A 20,196-nucleotide genomic window follows, 5' to 3' on the forward strand; every position below is an offset into this window, starting at 1 on the left:
GTGAGTGAAACGAGGTTTTAAGACGCAAAATTCCGGCAACATCACGCGGGGGAGACATGGTCTGGGCTTCACACATGCTGCAGGGGCAGTACAAGTAGCCTAACTGGGGAACCACCGACATTATGCTTGTCGTAAGAGGCGCTAACGGGATCGGGTGGTCAGGCTCGCTGACTTGGTTGACACACATCATCGTATCCTATTTGCGTAGGATACTACATCGTCATGTTAGGAAAAGTTAGGGCGGTGGGGTAGCCTAGTGGTTACAGCGTTGGCTCGTCACGCCGAGGACACGGGTTCGATTCCCCACATGGGCACAATGTGTTAAGCCCATTTCTGGTGTCCCCCGCCGTGATATTGCTGGAATATTGCTAAAAGCGGCGTAAAACTCAACTCAGTCAGTCAGTAGGAAAAGTTATTATAGTACTGTTATCTTTTATATCAGTTCAGAAAACTCCAGTGCACATACTGAAACTTATACCCTAATGCGTTTGCACCTTCGCAATACGTCAACATGCGACTCACAGGCTTTGAGATATAGTGTGAAGCACATCTTATACATGTGCATTTGAATGTGCTGGTGTGTACAATAGATCGCCTGTTTGGACAAAACTTTTAAAAGTTTTATTTGGATTCACGTTAATCTTAATCTGCTCATGCATATGCAAATATATTCAATGTTCGTCAAGCGGACTTTGTTGAAATTGTTACATTCTGTATTCTAGTATATTTATATAGCGTATTTATATAGCGTACATATCCACGCAACTGGTGCATGCTCAAGGCGCTGGTATAGCACCAATTTATTTCAACACGTCATTATCCACTGCATTCATTTTGTCAAACCGAGATGTCACACTCTTTATGCATACAGGTGTTTGGCAATGTGCTTGCCTTAGTCCCATATTGCATACCTGTTGCGACGATGTTTCTCATGTCGATAGTATGCTCAATATAATCTCAGATATCCACTGATATGCGTTGTGTCGATGTGTCTTATTCCTGATAAAGTCTGATATCAAATTGGTTTAAGACAGGCTTATTTCCAACTTTATGACTTCAATGATTATGAATGTTTTTTTAACAATGTTTTTATCGGTGTGGTATTTATGTCAGGGATTGTAGGCTGACACCGTTTCAAAAGCACCAAGATCTTCTGAAATATGATCAGTTCGTATTTGTCGAAGCCAATTTTCAATACTGATTGACACGTATATATTCTGTGGCACATTCATACACATGAAACTGAATACCTGAATGGAAACTAAATGGACTGAACTTCGCGGCCATTGATCATTGTATCAACAAACTATAGACATGATTTATTCATATAATGATGCCAAAACGCTACAGGTTCAATATTTTCTTATCTTAGTTTGGTAATAGCTGAGCTTTGTTTCAGATGTTTCACAGTTGTATTAATAACCGAGTCTTCATATAGCAGACCATTCATTGATATTATCTCGAGCACGACGTTAAACCCAGTTTCACCTCACCTCACCTCATTGATATTATACCGGAAAGCCCGAGCCCTCGGAATGCGGTGCTACTCTGTGAATGACGAATCCAAGTCTCAGAATAGACAATCAGTGCACAGAGAGCACATAAGATTAAAGGGGTTTCCTTTTTAAGTCGTGTTTCCATCCAACACAAAAGCGTTATAAGAATTAATTTATCGACTAAAAGTCAAAAGCCTATTTTCATGTTTCAGAAAAAACCCTAACATTTTACATACGTTCTGAGAATCTACATGTTTCATTACCATGTCATCTTAGCTCTGGAGATGCATCACGTGACACTCTTCTGTGAGGATAAAAGAGAGACCGATTCGAGTTTCTTTCGTCGGGGCGCTTCTGCAGAATTTGGCACAGGTACATCTCCAACGATACCCTCCCAGAATGATCCTACAAGTAGCACTACTCCTCGCTGGGCTGTCTGTTGCAAGTGGAAGCATCTGTTGTCCACACAAGCAATTCAATGCATTTCAGTATGTCAACTTTGTCAACTCCACGACCACTATTGAGGTAAGTACAGAACCCGTCAACTATTGTTGTTACATGTAACCACTCTATCCTTTCCATACATTCTAAGGGGTGTTTTGGGCTGAAACCGGAATGCCTTTGCTGGAACAAAACATTTAAAATCATATTGAAACAATTTGTTTCTGAAACCTTCCAGTGAACGTATTACTTAAATACAAAGAAGTTTCAAGTTGTTAAAACTCTAAAGCCAAGAGTAGAGGTAAAACTTTACGACAATACGATATGAATACTAGGTTTTCTTAATTTCCTGTGACAATTGACATATCTCTTTGGTATATTTTAGATACAAACTATTCCTGCAAACTAAAGCATACAAGGAAGAAATTATTTTATCAAAGTACTAATTCTGATTATGTATCGTGTTTTTGTTGACCCAAAGAGCACTGGCTTCTTGTGGGCTACGGAGAGGGGTGGGTGACAGCGTACACTTCAAAAGTTTCACATTCCTGATGCCCTGCCTGTGATGGCCCTGCTGTGATAGCACAATTTTATATGGTAGATTTGTAATAAAATTGACAAACTTAAGGATAACAACTTCTATATTATGAGTGTGCGACGTTTCAATACAGATTCATGTACCGTTGTCAGGCAGGAATGTAACATGCAGTGGTGGAAAAGTATATATACTGAGTTTAACACAGAAAACATTACATCGTGTACATGTACAGTCATCATGACATGCTTACTCTTCCTTCCATTGTATAACGGGACGGTATTCATATAAGCTAAGGCTTGTTTACCAATCCGGTATTTCTTTGGAAATAAATATGTTTAAATCATAACCTTGTCCTCTCAAACCAAATACCTCGTATAAAATGCATTATAAATGCATGCGATTTAACTACGCGAGTAAGATCTATTGACAACAAAAGCCCAATCTCTCGATTACAGACATTATACCTTGAACAATAAAGTAAAACAAGCACACTGTGTCTTGTTAGGAAAAACCGCACAGGGGTTTCAACTATAGTTAAAATGTCATGCCATGATACATGACCTATCTGAGTAGAAAACAATAGGTGTTTCTTTTTTGTTTTCTCTCTTTTATATAATGAAGAGCGCAGCAAAGTTTGTTTGTTACCGGGCATCCAGTATTTTCTTTTCAAGTAAAACCTGCGACAAAATTATTTAATAATTTCATAGCGCCCGTCCTTTTGTTCAAACTATAAATAGTCAAGCACGTGATTGTCTAGCCAGTCAAACGGAATCGCTTGGAATTATCATAAAGTAAGTTTTCGGTTTTGAATATGTTTTATTGGATATAACATCAGAAATGCCAACTGCTATCTTAGGAAGATACCTGGAGGTACAGGAGCTCCTGTTTCAAGGGATCCTTACACTGGGATTCTGATATTGTTTAAAACGGAAGTGCTGATAAAAAATGTATTTTCTGGCATGGAACTGGTTTGAATTCCTTGCATATTTTCAAAACCAGCAGTAACATTTAAGTATCACTGAAGCGGTAATGCAAAATGTTCAGTCACTTAGGGGTTCATTTATCTTGCTCGGGGTTTCAGCAACAAACCGAGAACAACGGTATACTTCGATGTTTGGGTTTTCCAGAAATGGCGATGAAGGGTCTGCTTCTGAATTTGCATGTACATTAACATTTTTGTCTCGCTGAATTTGAGATTTAATAAATATTGTCTCTGTTTAAATCTTTCTAAACTGACAATTCAAAACATCACGCCCAAATTTTGCATATTTTCAGGCCCTGTACTACATCGTCTATGATGGTATCAACCAAAGATACATCATCACCGGCGATCGCAGCAACAACCAATTTCTCAGCACCACCAAAGTAATCTACGACTACAAACAGGTAAGGAAGACCTCCAAAGTACTCAGCAACTGCATCCATGAAAAAAGTATGCCATGATGACCCATGGGACTTTGTCAAAGATTTTGTGTATCATTCTTTCATGCCCTTGTTTCCATGTGAGTTTAGCCTTCATGCTCTCTATTATTGTCACCATAGACATGCAGGTCTTCGTATTTATAATGATGAGTATAGGTACATGTCACAAAGACTGTTCTTTATAATTTCTATATTTGCAGAGTAAAGCTTACAGTATTGATGCAGAAGCACGCACCTGTACAACATTCCCCCTCCAGGGAAATTTCGAGGATCAGCAGAATGTCTGTGTTCCAAGTAAGTCATTTCAAAATATATCGACAAATGTTTGAAAGTTCTTCCCTCGATTGACGTCAAACAGAGGAAGCCCATATTTACCAATAAAGGTCACAAGAGTCTACTAATAACGGTCGGTGAATGTGAAGTATAGATATGCTGATATTTCATCACGCTATTAACCACTGGTTTATCCGGACCAGATTCAATTATTTACAGGGCTCTTTTATATTGCTAAAACAGTCTGCTTGCCGCAGCTTGAAGTGGATATCCCGTTGAAACACATCATACAGGGACAGAACTGCCCAATCTTGTTTTATCTCTTTAACACCAAGCACACGAGGTAAAGATAACCATTTTGGTAAGACGCGACCAGATGAATGCACACAAATCCATCTGCTACACTGTGGATCGAGCACAATATGACATATGTTGAATTTAGTTTTGACAAATATACTTCAAAAGTGGTCGAACCCTCTCATTTCGTTTCACAAAACTACAAATGTGTGATATCTCGCACCAATGTCCATACTGTATAAATACACATGCATTTTACTGTTTATCTCGAATTCGTCATAAAATGGGATGGATCGAAATAACGGGATCGATTCGTTAGTGAGTGCATAATGTTTTACACAACACTATTCATATGACTACAGTCTGGCTGTCGATTTACACACAATAAAAGATTCAGTTTACACAATCATCTAGTTAAGATGTGGATGTTTATGTATGTATTGTAATTGTTTAGATACGTTTGGTAGTATGTTCGATGTTGGCCTATTGCATGTGTTTGCATATTAACACTTGAACGAAAGTTTCCTTCCGTTTTGGCGTGAAGGCAAGCCCTGGCCAACTGCCTAAAGGAAAATAGCTTATAGAAAGGACGAAAACCGCAATGTAGGCCATATGAACATATCAATTGTGCTGGCGAAAACAGTCACTGAATTTGTATCACCTGGTAATTATCGGGGTAAGATTCTGCAGACAGGGAACGGCATGCTGTTTGAAACAATGTTTTTTGTGTGTTGTGTAACGTTGCATTCAGAGGAATTTTCAAGCGGATATATGACGGACAATATGACTAGACATTCCACTGTTTGACACAAGTGAGCGAGCCTGACCACCCGAACCCGTTAGTCGCGTCTAAGACAAGCAAGGGCTGCTGAAAACCAATTCTAACCATAGCAAAGATTCGATGCTACCTTTTTGTGATATTTTACTCCTTGTAGACCCCTAATTTGAAATAGTCGCATCTTATCTAAAATTATGTTTGATCTCAGGCTACGCTGTCTCGGTGGGCCCCTTCTTTTACGGCTACAATCGGGACAGACTGAATACACAATCGTACACCTACAACAGGACCGCCCTCGATGGTGGGCGTCAGAGGGTCACGGTTGTCGTCTCAGAGGCTGACTGTGTACCAATAGTCATCAGCAGAACCACGACCGGTGGCGCAGGTTGGTATGGTGAGAGAGAGAGAGAGTGGAGCCAAGTAAGCGAGTGTCACGGAAGAGTTAGTGAGTGATCAAGCACATTCATGGTTATACACCACCAAATGTTTTCCCATAGACTTCTATAGTAACTTTTTATATTTTTTTTAAATATCCAGGCTATCAACAGCCATTCCGTGTACACATGGGTACACTCTGGCCTTTAAACTACCATAAAACAAAATATCAGGCCAACTTGTCCGGCTCGTTTTGCGAGCACTGGAGGCGGAACACATCAACCCCAGTTCCGCACCAAAAGTCACCTACAGGAAAATATTTGTACACACAATAAGCATAAGTGATGGTGATAAAAATGACAGCAATAAATACCTAACATTGTGGTCAGTTTTAATTACTGGTTGGATGTGCTTTTAAAAAACATAAACATCTTACACTATTTCATTCAAGCACAGCTGTCACATGTCTCTGTCTCTCTTCACTTGTTCGGCTCTCGCTCAGGGACCATGTGATAGTGATTTAGTGTAGTGGAACCTTATAAACGCCCGCTTTGAACAGTGCTTTAGAAAGTCCGGTCAACCCTTAAAATATGAGTGTGATTTCATGTCGTTTTGAACATTATCTCAAACGTATAACGGCTTAATCCGGACATTACATCTTCATTCCTATACTCCTATATTACTCACTGTCTCGTAATACAACAAGGCAAAATTGCTGACTATGAACTATCATTTTACTCATCAGGTGGAAACTCTCTTTACACTGTCGGGTACAACGACTTCTACCCCGGCATCAGGGACATCACTGTCTTCGACATTCCGTCATACTGCTGAGCTAATACTGTACGTATATCGACAAATATCAAGTGTTTATTTTGGAAAAACTGCAGTGCATCAAACACTACCCAATCCTTCAATAAAATACTAACAAATCAAATTACTGAAAATCAAACTACTATAATTAACTCGAAAACATAACAGTGAACAGTAATGACTCACATTTCTCTGACTGACACAAGCATGAACATGGGACATAAACTTTCACTTCACAACACAATCAACATCAAATACCAGCATTTCACTCAGTGGAAGGGATGACATCAGGCACTATCCATTTACTATGTGGCACAGTCAACATGAAATACTAACATTTCACTCAGTGCCACAATCAACATTAAATCCTCTCTTTTCATCCAACAGCTAATCAGTGAAAATTAAGCACTATCTTTTCACTCAAAGGTGCATTCAACAATAAGCACAATGCTGATTTCCCACCCAGTGACACAGCAGGGTGATTGTCTGCTTATTGCGTTCCTTCACTTCATTCTATCAGTATGTACATTATTATGATTCTACATGTAATGACACGTGTTTATGCAAACATCTTGATAGGTTTGTGACAAGATGAGTCATGCCCAGTATAATCAAACATAAAAATATAAATTTTAATTATCATCAGAAATGTGATACAACGTAACACCTTTGACCAAAATAATGTTCCTCTGCTACTACACGATTTTGTTTCTGTTTCAGAACATTGCTAAAAAGAAACTATAATCTATCCTTCACAAGTACCAAAGACTGTCTGTCTGACAACATATTTTTCATATGATTAATAAAAATGAATTGTAGAAAAAGGGTATCACTCTTTTTATATTTCTCAACATGCCTGCAAGTTGAGATTCCGGATATGAACTTACAAAATCCGTCTTCGGCGTGAAAAACGAACACTTTAACCAATAGGCTACCCCACCGCCATTCAGTTCTATTACATTTAAGGACTGGACTTTTGTCCCCCTCACAAATGACATAGTTTACGACAAAATTCAAAATTATTCACTTGTCCAAATAAGAAAAGAAGCAGTACTGTTTATTTAGGTGTATGTTGTTTGAACATAAATTAGCAATGACAAACATCAGTATAACGGAACGTTTACGAATAGAATGACGTTGTAGGCGTCTCAGTTTCGTTTGTTTGTTGTTTAACGCCGCACTCAGCAATATCCCAGCAATATGGCGGTGGTCTGTGAATAGGCGACCAGAAAATTCAGCGATCAGCATCATGATCATCGATTTACACATTTGGGATCCGATAATTTGTGTCAACCAAGACAGCGAGCCTGACAAGCAATGATTTTAATTTTATCGTATAACAGACACAAAAACATATATACACTCACGTCCAAAAGAAACGATACAAAGAATATTTTGACTATAATAAAGAAACAACACATAATGTTTGAAAAGACATTTGTATGTGATATACAGATGAATAATCACCATAACTGTCAGAGAATAATCTAATTATCGATTACAACAAACTTGGAAAAAGTCTTGAAACAAGAGAGTGTCATTTGTCCAGTATTCGATCAGGTCACAATGTATATACACATCATGATACTGTGAATTTCATCAGATCGATCAGTATCTGGTATGTCCACCTCGTCCATCAATACATGCGGCAACTCGACGTCGTACTGAGTAGACCAAACGCTGGATAACATGCACGGGTATCCTCCTCCACTCCTCTTGGAGAGCCTGAGCAAGCAGCTGTCTGTTTCCTGGAAGCACAGGTCTTGCACGCACTTGTCGACCCAAATGGTCCCAGATATACTCAATGGGTGACATGTCAGGTGATCGAGCAGGCCAAGGCAACACGTTGACGTTATTTCTTTGGAGGAAATCTGTGGTAACACGAGCTGTATGTAGAGGGGCGTTGTCCTGTTGAAAGATGATGCGGTTTTGGTGTTGTTGCAAGAAAGGCAGGACAACTTGGCGCAGTATCTGGTCGATGTACCCTCGAGCGTTCAAATTACCATTCACCACAATGAGATCTGTCTTCACATCACCACAGTTCCCACCCCAAACTATGACACCGCCTCCGCCAAATGGAACCACCTCCTGGACACAAGTTACGTTGGTAACGTTCGCCTCGTCTTCGATAGACTCGAGCCCTGCCATCATTATGGAATATGGGGAACTTGCTCTCGTCAGAAAACATGACCCTTTGCCAATGCCTGTTCTGCCATTGTCGAACGGTGCGTGCCCACTGCAGACGTCGACGTCGATGTTGATGCGTTAAAACTACGCCTCGAAAGGGTCTGTGAGCACGAATACCATGCCGTCGGAGTCGTCGTGCAACTGTCTGTCGGCTGACACGATGTCCAAGACCAGTTGCTGCTGATGACGTCACAGGCAGGAAACGATTTCTGAGATGAAGCATCCGTAAATACCGGTCCTCATTCGGTGTGGTAACGGGAGGTCTCCCACTTCTGGGCCGGTCTGATGTTACACCTGTCTGCCTGTAATGTTGTAGGAGTCTCGTGATAGTAATACGAGCGCAGCCCAAGGTTGTAGCAACGTGCTGGTGGGTGGCTCCCATTTGCATCATTCCAATGGCCCTCTCTCTTTCTTCCTGTGTTAATCACGGCATGGTCGTTAATATATTTTGGATGGGATGATGTCAGTGAACAGCTCAACACTCATTTTATATGAATACCATGCACGTGATTCATGCTGCACGCGGGAGCAATTTTCATGCTTTAAGACAGTTAGCACGAAAACGTTGCGCCCAAACACAACTATTTTCATGATTCTTGACTGTTGAATTGAGGCTACTGCTTCCATGTCATATCTAATCAAAAATATACATTTTTATTCAGAATATTTATATTTTTAATTTTGTATAGTTTCTTTTGGACGTTAGTGTACAGATGTAACAAATACATATTATTAACAAGGAGAATGAGAATATTATGACATTTAAAGGACACTTTTCAAATTATACACTTGTCTCAGTAAGAAATTTATTCAGTATGAAGGCCACAGGCCCATGTACATTACATAACAAATAATAAATGCATACAGCTTGGTGTTGGATCGAAGGCTGTACAGATGAAGGGTATGACGAAAGTGAGGAAAATATAGATAAAGCTTCTTTGACATATTGTGAACACTTAATTAAGGTCCATAAATATTCAGAATTGAGTGTATACATGAGCATGTCGTTTGTTTTAAACTGTATTTATGGAAAATTTCTTTTTCAAATCAAAATACATAGGACATTTAAACATAAAATGAAATTCACGTTCGATGAGTGAGTGAGTGAGTTTAGTTTTACGCCGCACTCAGCAATATTCCAGCTATATGGCGGCGGTCTGTAAATAATCGAGTCTGGACCAGACAATCCAGTGATCAATAGCATGAGCATCGATCTGCGCAATTGGGAACCGATGCCATGTCTCAACCAATTCACCGACCTGACCACCCGATCCCGTTAGTCGCCTTTTACGACAAGCATGGGTTACTGAAGATCAATATTCTAACCCGGACCTTCACGGGTAATACTTTCGATGATGTTATTATGACAAAATGTACAAATATTCAAATTGCAAACAGTTTTCTGTATTAACGTGTGTATTGATTTCGGCCATGATAATCTATTGAAAATATATTTCCCAATAATCATAGTAGGTTGCAGTTTTAAGATCAATATCAATATACTTCCACTTTTCAACATTCTGTGGCTTACCACCATTTCGGAATGCAAGGATTTCAGCTTTGTTGAAGTTAACTCTCGAGCCCCACTTGCAGAAGGATGCCTGTACAACAGATTTCTTTTAAAAACCAAATACAGAACCAGAGAACAAGCACAAATCATCGATATATAACGATAAATCTAATTCCAGAAAGTCTTTACAAAAGTCTAAAAAAACACCCCTACCATCAGGTAGTTTTAATTCATATTCAAGTTGATTGATATATAGAGAGAACAAAAGATGACTGAAAAGAAAACGTTGTCTGACCCCACTCAATCAAAATATTCTGATAACTTCACAGCTGCTGTAGTTTTTAGTAGATACCATGAATACCATGGATTATTTCTTTTCATAAATAGAAGCGACAAAACCCTGACCACATTCATAAGAAATCTTTGCCAAAAGCAGAGTCGATTGTACAATTGTGACCATATCGTGAGCAGATATTTGTTTCAGCAATGTTACAGCTGTATGATGTTGTTTGCAAACAATTCGGGTCTGAACCAGACAATCCAGTTATTGTCTTCATGCGATGAGAGAGCTTGTGTTTATGAATCACTATGAAACAGTGATGATACCAGATGTTCGCGAAAACGTGAACGTATCCTGCCCCACCGTCAATTCAAGCCATGCCACAGAAAATCTTTGTTGATGGAACCAAAGACTTTGTGAAAGTCCACAAACAGACAATAGAATCTACCCTCAGATTTTGATAAATATTTTTGAATTAGTGACTGAAGTGTAAAAACATTTTCAGATAAAATCTCTATCAGAATGTTTCCTGAATAAACGATGTACATTCCATGTCATAGAGAAGATACAACCTCTGACCCGGACTATGTCCTGTTTTTAGTTCAGTGTCAGCGTTTGTGGGGCTTGGCTGACGCGGTGCAACTGGGTTATACAACTCGGGTGACCGTGTCTGAAAACAGTTTCATGTTATTAATATTTCTGATATAGGCACACTAACAATATCCCAAGGCTAAAGCATACGACTTTATGGATAATAACTTCTTGTTTATTGAAGGTGTAAGTTCGTACACCGTTTTCAAGCTAGAAGTGACAAAAATCAAGTGTTGAGAAGTAGATGATGTTATTATGACAAAATGTACAAATACTCAAATTGCTACCAATTTTCTGTATTAACGTGTATATTGACTTCGGCCATGATAATCTATTTGAAAATATATTTCCCAAATAACTATAGTAGGTTGCAGTTTTAAGATTAATATCAATATACTTCCACTTTTCAATATTTAGTGGCTTACCGCCATTACGGAATACAAGGATTTCAGTTTTGTTGAAGTTAACTCTCAAGCCCCACTTGCAGAAGGATGCCAGCACATCAGCTTTCTTTTAAAAACAAAATACAGAATCCATGTCATAGAGAACCATACAACCTCTTACCCGGACTATGTCCTATTTTTGCTCAATGTCAGCGTTTGTGGGGCTTGGCTGACGTGGTGTCACTGGGTTATTCAACTCGGGTGACCGTGTCTGAAAACAGTTTCATGCTATTGATATTTCTGATATTGGTAGACCCATAATATCTCAATGATAAAGCATACGATAGCAACTTCATGTTTATTGAAGGTGTAGGTTTGTACACCGTTTTCAAACTAAAAGTGACAAATACCAAGTGTTGAGAAGTACATGTACATACTGTTGTGACAAACATACGAGTAACATTAACAACAGCAAGTAACCGAATAGCAAGTGGTACATAATGGAATAAGGCCAGAACAACAAACACCATGGGCCTTATATGTATGGTCCTCTTTGCCATCTTACGAATGGTAAGGTCTAGTTGTTAATGTTTATTGATATCTTATTCTTATACCTCCATCTCCTTTATATGTTTAGTGGTTAGCTTGTTTCTAGTTTCTATTTTTTTCCGTACTTTTAAAAGCAAACACAAGTCTGGATAATCGCTGGGCATTTATGTTTCGAGGCAACGCGTCTAGGGGTCATGGAACGTCATGCATTGTTTCATAATGAACCCACAATCCACTTTTCATTGACTTTCCGAGCTTGCATGATAGCAGTACGATACATGGTCCTGGACTGACATTTCAACATGGCAACGCAGGGCTCTACACAATAGTTCTGTTGTGAAGCTTCTGATGTAACACCGGTGTTGATGTCATGGACTGCATCCCTGGTATTTTCAAGATATATCTGCATCCCTGGTGTTTCCTAGATATATCTACATCCCTAGTGTTTCCAAGATATATCTGCATCCCTGGTATTTCCAAGATATATCTACATCCCTAGTGTTTCCAAGATATATCTGCATCCCTGGTATTTCCAAGATATATCTGCATTCCTGGTGTTTCCAAGATATATCTGCATCCCTGGTATTTTCAAGATATATCTGCATCCCCGGTGTTTCCAAGATATATCTACATCCCTGGTGTTTCCAAGATATATCTGCATCCCTGGTGTTTCCAAGACATATCTGCATCCCTGGTATTTCTGTGACATATGTGCATCAATCATGTTTACAAGTTTAATCTGCATTATGAGTGTTACGAGGTAATGAGTATACAACAACAATGATACAGATCAAGCACTGTGTTAACTTGAAGTGGTTCAAGTTCAAACTGGTGGCATAGTTAACATGCTGTGCCACCGTGGGTGGTTCTTTTTGACAAAATTAATGAATTGTATTGCTTCGAGCACCGAAACTTTAATAGCCTGTCGAAATTATACCTGTCTCTTTTTCGACGCTTTCTGAGTTTTAAAATATTCAAACATTTTAAAGTAAGTTTTACAATAAGGGTTGTAAGACTGCTTTCTTATGCCGCCGTTGTTTCCGCTGTGCTTCAAGCAGTCGTTATATGACGTCGAAGTTAAACAGTTGCTTAGAGATAATGTCTTAGCCAATGATACATACTGCTAGTTTATTAGTTCAGTATGTTTCATCGAACACATTTTATTCTGCATGCATGATTTAGTTGATTTTAGTTGCGGCCTTTTGATGATCTGTTTCATCTCCAAATACATTAAAAACTATGGAGTTTTTAACTTCTAGCCAATCTCAGTTATATCTCCGAACCTGAAATTAGCGATATGTTTTATTTAATAATCGTTATAACTCAGGGCGGCGGATAGCCTACTGATTGAAGCGAAAACTCAAAACCCTGAAGTTCTGGGTTCGATTTGTACTGTGAGAAGCATGAATGGGGGTACCGGGTAGTTCGTGTTTTCCCTGCCTTGATACTTGAAGGATGAAGAGTAAAACAATACTATTTTGCAACATGTATTGTGGTAAATCAATGCTGGTCATTTCTCAAATGTATGCAGTGACAAAATGATCTACGATGCTTGGTTCATTCATCATAATAAGGGTGACAAGTCAAACAGGCAAAAACATTCTCTGCTTGAAACATAACTAGAGTGAGTGCATGAGTGAGTGAGTGAGTGAGTGAGTGTAGTTTTACGGCGCACTCAGCAATATTCCAGCTATATGGCGGCGGTCTGTAAATAATCGAGTCTGGACCAGACAATCCAGTGATCACCAGCATGAGCATCGATCTGCGCAATTGGGATACAATGACATGTGTCAACCCAGTCTGACCACCCGATCCCGTTAGTTGATACTTCAGCGTATCCCATTTGCGTACATCGATGTTCATGCTGTTGATCACTGAATTGTCTGGTCCAGACAGCCGTCATATAGCTGGAATATTGCTGAGTGCGGCGTTAAACAACAAACCAAACCAAACCAAACCAGACATTCTGCTCCCATTGTGTAACGGTAGCCCGCCATGACTTTGTTAAGAACTGTTATTGTGTCAAAGATTGTTAACTGCAGATGGCAGAACAAGAATATGGCGAAGACGTGGCCAGCGTTACTCAGACCAATGTGTTATGGAAAGAGACTCATGGGGAGTTGCAAGCATCATGGTATGGAGTGGAATAGGCCTGAACCAGAGAGTGGGTCCTGTGTTGTTCCAGAACAGGGAGAGGAGGCGGCATCACAGCGGTGCGCTACATCGACCAAGCTCTCAGACCCCACGTCATACCACATTTCGCACGTCACCGGAACAGCATTTTCCAGCATGATAACGCCAGGGCCCATACTGCCAGAGCTACACGGGACTTCCTACAGAAGAACGGTGTCAACATTATGCAGTGGCCAGCCCTTAGTCCTAATTTAAACCCAGTTGAACATCTATGGGATGAAATTCAGAGGAGACTGAATAATGTCATACCGAGGCCGAACACAACCCATTTATTGCGCCAGACCTTTCTCAGAGTGTGGTTAAAGGTGCAAATAGCCTTCATCAATCGATTGGTGCACTCCATGCATAGATGTGCATGTGTAAACCACCTTCCACGCATAAAATTGGTAACGGATACATATTTTGCACAACGACAGCATCCAGTACTTCCTGTTGATAAGGTTGACAATTGATTGTCCCAGGTACTCTCATTCGATCCAGCTTGCACTTACACCAAACACAACACCACACAATCACGGACATGCGCAGCTTTGGCCATTGGAAACGCCATATGCAGATAAGCTGCAATAACCACTCATTTTATATTTTCGGAAGGTTTACGTCTTGCCATGTCAGGAAAAGTTATTTTAGAACTGTTATCATTTAAATCAGTTCAGAAAACTCTAGTGCACTGAAACTTATACCCTAATGTGCCTCGCACCTTCGCACGTCAACCTGAGACCCACAGGTTTTCACATACATGTATTGTGTGAAGCACATGTTATAAATGTTTCAAATGTTCAACCGAGTCTTCATATAGCAGACCATTCATTGATATTATACCGGAAAGCCCGAGCCGTCGGAAGGCGATCCTACTCGTTAACCACGAATCCCAGTCACAGAATAGACAATTAGTGGACAGAGAGCACAACAGACAAAAGGGGGGTCATTTTTAAATGGTGTTTCCATCCAACACAAACGTTTTACAAGAATGAATTAATCAACTAAACGTCAAAAGCCTATTTCATGTTTTAGAAAAAAACTAAGATTTTACATATGTTCTGAGAATCTACATGTTTCATAAACATGTCATCTTAGTTCTGGAGGTGCATCACGTGACACTCTTCTGTGAGGATAAAAGAGAGACCGATTCGAGCTTCATTCGTCGGGGCGCTTCTGCAGGATTGGGCACAGGTACATCTCCAACGATACCATTCCAGAATGATTCTACAAGTAGCACTACTCCTCGCTGGGCTGTCTGTTGCAAGAGGAAGCATATGTTGTCCACCCAAGCAATTTAACGCATTTCAGTATGTCAACTTTGTCAACTCCACGACCACTATTGAGGTAAGTACAGAACCCGTCAACTATTGTTGTTACATGTAACCACTCTATCCTTTCCATACATGCTAAGGGTTTGGGGGGGCTGAAACCGGAATGCCTTTGCTGAAACCAAACAATTAAAATCATATTGATACAATCTCTTCAGAAACCTTCTAATTAACGTGTTACTTAAATACATACAAGTTTTCACGTTGTTAAAACTCTGAAGCCTAGAGTAGAGGTAAAAATTTACGACAATACAATATAAATACTACGTTTTCTTTTAAGCTTCAAAAGCGGGTTCCTCATTATTTTTTCTTAAATTCTTACTTAATGTCCTGTGACAATTGACATATCTCTTTGGTATATATTAGATACAAATTATTCCTACAAACTAAACCATACAGGAAGAAATTCTTTTACTAATTCTGAACTAATTCTGATTATATGTCGTGTTGGGCTGACCTCTTGTGGGTTACAGAGAGGGGTGAGTGGCAGCGTACACTTCAAATGTTTTACAGTTCTGATGTCCTTCTGTGATGGCACACAATTTGATATGGTAGATTTGTAATACAATTGACAAACTTTATTACGAGAGTGTGACGTTTCGATACAGATTCGTGTACCGTTGTCAAGCAGGAATGTAGCACACATTGGTGGCAAAGTATATATACTGAGTGTAACAAAGAAAACAAGGTAATTATCAAGGTACTTAAGAAACACCGCACAGGGCTATAACATATATTTAAAATGCCATGCCATGATGCATTACCTATCTGAGTAGAAAACAATAGGTGTTTCTTTTTTGTTTTCTCTCTTTTATATTGTGAAGAGAGCAGCAAACTTAGTTTGTTACTGGGCATCCAGTATTTTCTTTTCAAGTAAAACCTGCGACAAAATTATTTTATAATATCATAACGTCCGTCCGTGTGTTTCAAACTATAAATATTCAAGCACGTGATTGTCTAGCCAGTCAAGCGGAATCGCTTGGAATTATCATAAAGTAAGTTGGCTTTCGGTTTTGAATGTTTTTATTGGATATAACATCAGAAGTGTCAACTGCTATTTTAGGAAGATACCTGGAGGTATAGGAGCTCCTGTTTCAAGGGATCCTTGCACTGGGATTCTGATATTGTTTAAATTGAAGTGCTGATAAAACTATTTGCTAGCATGGGCCTGGTTTGAATTCCTTGCATATTTTCAAAACCAGCAGTAACATCTAAGTATCACTGAAGCGGTAATGCAAAATCTTCAGTCTGTTAGGGGTTCATTTATCTTGCTCGAGGTTTCAGCACCAGACCAACAACAACGGTATACTTCGATGTTTGGGTTTTCCAGAAATGGCGCTGAAGCGTCTGCTTCTGAATTTGCATGTACATTAACATTTTTGTCTTGCTGGATTTGAGATACAATAAATATTGTCTTTTTTCAAATCCTTCCACACTGACAATTCAAAACCTCTCGCCCTATTTTGCATATTTTCAGGCCTTGTACTACATCATCTATGACGGTATCAACCAAAGATACCTCATCACCGGCGATCGCAGCAACAACCAATTTCTCAGTACCACCAAAGTAATCTACGACTACAAACAGGTAAGGAAGACCCCCAGAGTGCTCTGCGACTGGATCCATAATAGAATAATGTCATGGTGACTGAGTGGACTTAGACAAAGAAGTTCGATTCTGTGCATCATTCTTTCATGCCTTGTTTTCATGAGAGGTTAAGTCTCCATGCTCTTAACTATTGTCACCATAGACATCCAGGTCTTCGTATTTATAATGATGAGTATAGGTACAAGACACGAAGACATTACTTTATAATTTCCATATTTGCAGAGAAAAGCTTACAGTATTGATGCAGAAGCACGCACCTGTACAACATTCCCCCTCCAGGGAAATTTCGAGGATCAGCAGAATGTCTGTGTTCCAAGTAAGTCATTTTAAAATATATCGACAAATGTTTGAAAGATCTTCCCTCGATTGGCTTCAAACAGAGGAAGCCCATATTTACCAATAACGGTCACAAGAGTCGACTAATAACGGTCGGTGAACTTTAAGTTTAGATATACTGATATGTCTTCACGCTATCAACCACTGGTTTACCGGGTCAAGATTAAATTATTTACAGGCCGCTTCTGTTTTGCTAAAACATCGCTAACCTATTCGCGACTCTTCACGAGAGTGCGCACCTTGCCGCAGCTTGAAGTGGTTACCCCGTTTAGACACATTATACTGGGAAAGGACTTCAAAAGTGTGGTCAAACCCTTTCATTTCGTTTCACAAAACTGCAAATATGCGATATCTCGCACCAACGTCCTTACTATATGAATACACGTACATTTGACTGTTTATCTCGAATTCGTGATACAATTACATAGTGTTGTATAGAACTGGAATTGGCCGCATTAAATTGTTTCAGAAGGTCGAAAAATCATCTCACATATGATATTTCTATGTCACGGAAATCCATTATCTGGTACTACCAAGATCTAAATAACGGGATCGATTCGATAGTGAGTGCATACTGTTTTACACCGCAAACAACACTATTTGGATGTTTATGTATGCATTTTCATCGTTTAGATACGTTGGCAGTATGGAAAATGTTGGCCAATATATGTGTTTACATATTATCCCTGTACAAATAAATCATGCAAACACTTTTTTCCGTTTGGACGTGAAGGCAAGCCCTTCCAACTGCCTAAGAACTAGGTTACAGAAAGAATGAAAACTGCAATGTAGGCTATAAGAACATATCCGTTTTGCTGGCGATAAACACATTCATTGAATTTGTATCAACTGGTTTTCATAAGAAGTTTGTTTGTAGTTGTGCTACGCCGCACTCAGCAAATTTCCAGAGATATGACGGTGGTCTGTAAATAATCGAGTCTGGACCTGACAACCGAGTGATTGACATCATGAGCATCGACCTATGCAATTAGGATAGTCAACAACCCTGGCCACCCGGTCCTGTTTGTCGTGTCTTTAGACAAGCATGGGCTGCTGAAGACCAATTCTAACCATAGTAAATATTCGATATTACCTTTAAAGTATGTTCGTGATTTTGTACTCCTTGCAGACCCCTTCTTTGAAATAGTCACTTCTTATCTAAAACTATGTTTGATCTCAGGTGGCGCTGCCCCGATAGGTCCTTTCTTTTATGGCTACAATAAGGACAGGCTGAATACACAGACGTACACCTACAACAGCACCGCCCTCGATGGTGGGCGTCAGAGGGTCACGGTTGTCGTCTCAGAGGCTGACTGTGTACCAATAATCATCAGCAGAACAACAACTGGAGGTGCAGGTTAGTATGGGTGAGAGAGAGAGTGGAGTCGAGTAAGTGAGTGCCAGGCTATTGAGTGGTTGGCTGGTTGGTTGAAGGGCTTGTGTGTTGATGACATTTTGTCAATCAAGTCAGCGAGCCTGACCACCCGATCCCGTTAGTCGCCTCTTACGACAGGCATGGGTTGCTGAAGACGAATTCTAACCCGGATCTTCATGGGTCGAGCATTATTTCGAATATGTCACAGCTTAATTCGGACAGACTGAGTGAGCATTTAGATCGGTTTGAACCAATGTCATCAAAATCAGATCTTTATTCCCATATAATCACCTGAGTGGTTGGAACTCTTAATCCTGGGTACGATTGAGCGAACGTTTCTGAACAACATATCTTTCTGAATCTTGGCAATGAAGTAAAATAACCAGGTTCGAATCGAAAACATATAAGGCCTCCAATACTGACTTTTGTGGATATTGAATTAGCCCAGTCATTTCAGAATCGTGATGGTCAAGGCGTCTAGTCGAAATCTTTTTGAAAGAGAACTATATAAAGAAGTTGATAGATCGTATGCTGAGAGAAATAATGTATCGCTGTAACATATATATAATTGGAGTGGCATGAAACACCTATGCCACAGCTCGTACGAGTTCTGTTGAAGACATATTAAACGACCTCCAATTCTACACAGGAAAAGGCAAAGGGAATAACAGAAGGACTTGTATTTTGATTTTTCTGATTATTCTGTTATTTGGGATGTACTTTTTGCCTTATAAAACCCGACATTTTTTTATAATTGTGAAGTATGTAAACAATATGAAACAGAACGTGAAATCTGCATATATATTTCACGAGCGGGAATTCCTCATTCCAGCTGGTCACTTTTGAAATAGGACCCCCAAATTAGTCGGATGTTCTTTCACGGTGACGTGATCAGATGGTGCAACTCTTATATTACTCACTGTCTCGTAAAGCGTCAAGGCAAAATTGCCTCTGTAAAATATATTCTTACTCATCAGGAGGAAACTCTCTGTACACTGTCGGGTACAACGACTTCTATCCCGGCATCAGGGACATCACTGTCTTCGACATTCCGTCATACTGCTGAGCTCATACTGTACGTATATCGACAAATATCAAGTGTTTATTTTGGAAAAAAATGCAGTGCATCAAACACTACCCAATCCTTCAATAGAATACTAACAGTTCATTCACTGAAAATCAAATTACTATGATTCACTCGAAGACATAACAGTGAACAGTAATGACTCACATTTCTCGTACTGACACAAGCGTGAACATGGACATAAACTTTCTCTTCACGACACAATCAACATCAAATTCCAGCCTTTCACTGAGTGGAAGAGATGACATCAGGCACTATCCATTTACTATGTGGCACAGTCAACATGAAATACGAACATTTCACTCAGTGCCACAATCAACATTAAATTCTATCATTTCACCAAACAGCTAAACGGT

General features: G+C 39.6%; 2 protein-coding genes across 2 annotated transcripts; both read left to right on the forward strand.

Annotated features, from left to right (window-relative positions):
- The first annotated feature begins 1,895 nt into the window (after positions 1-1,895).
- LOC124287297 (ependymin-related protein 1-like) lies at positions 1,896-6,454 on the forward strand. Its single transcript, XM_046723796.1, has 5 exons — positions 1,896-2,021; positions 3,751-3,861; positions 4,098-4,191; positions 5,454-5,630; positions 6,366-6,454. The coding sequence occupies exons 1-5, from the start codon at positions 1,896-1,898 to the stop codon at positions 6,452-6,454; spliced, it is 597 nt and encodes a 198-aa protein (XP_046579752.1).
- Positions 6,455-15,326: 8,872 nt separating this feature from the next.
- On the forward strand, positions 15,327-19,830 carry LOC124287191 (ependymin-related protein 1-like). The gene is made up of 5 exons (XM_046723678.1): positions 15,327-15,452; positions 16,914-17,024; positions 17,268-17,361; positions 18,562-18,738; positions 19,734-19,830. The coding sequence occupies exons 1-5, from the start codon at positions 15,327-15,329 to the stop codon at positions 19,820-19,822; spliced, it is 597 nt and encodes a 198-aa protein (XP_046579634.1). The 3' UTR covers positions 19,823-19,830.
- The last annotated feature ends 366 nt before the right edge of the window (positions 19,831-20,196 follow it).

The sequence above is a fragment of the Haliotis rubra genome, unplaced genomic scaffold (assembly GCF_003918875.1).
Source record: "Haliotis rubra isolate DU_JTF1 unplaced genomic scaffold, ASM391887v1 Scf4, whole genome shotgun sequence".
NCBI lineage: Eukaryota > Metazoa > Mollusca > Gastropoda > Lepetellida > Haliotidae > Haliotis > Haliotis rubra.

Bases quoted from the DNA above. Each gene is read 5' to 3' on its own strand.
- LOC124287191 (XM_046723678.1), top strand. From the start codon at position 15,327: ATGATTCTACAAGTAGCACTACTCCTCGCTGGGCTGTCTGTTGCAAGA. The intron at 15,453-16,913 runs GTAAGTACAGAA...GCATATTTTCAG, and splicing joins ACTCCACGACCACTATTGAG to GCCTTGTACTACATCATCTA. The intron at 18,739-19,733 runs GTTAGTATGGGT...CTTACTCATCAG, and splicing joins AACAACAACTGGAGGTGCAG to GAGGAAACTCTCTGTACACT.
- LOC124287297 (XM_046723796.1), top strand. From the start codon at position 1,896: ATGATCCTACAAGTAGCACTACTCCTCGCTGGGCTGTCTGTTGCAAGT. The intron at 2,022-3,750 runs GTAAGTACAGAA...GCATATTTTCAG, and splicing joins ACTCCACGACCACTATTGAG to GCCCTGTACTACATCGTCTA. The intron at 4,192-5,453 runs GTAAGTCATTTC...GTTTGATCTCAG, and splicing joins GCAGAATGTCTGTGTTCCAA to GCTACGCTGTCTCGGTGGGC.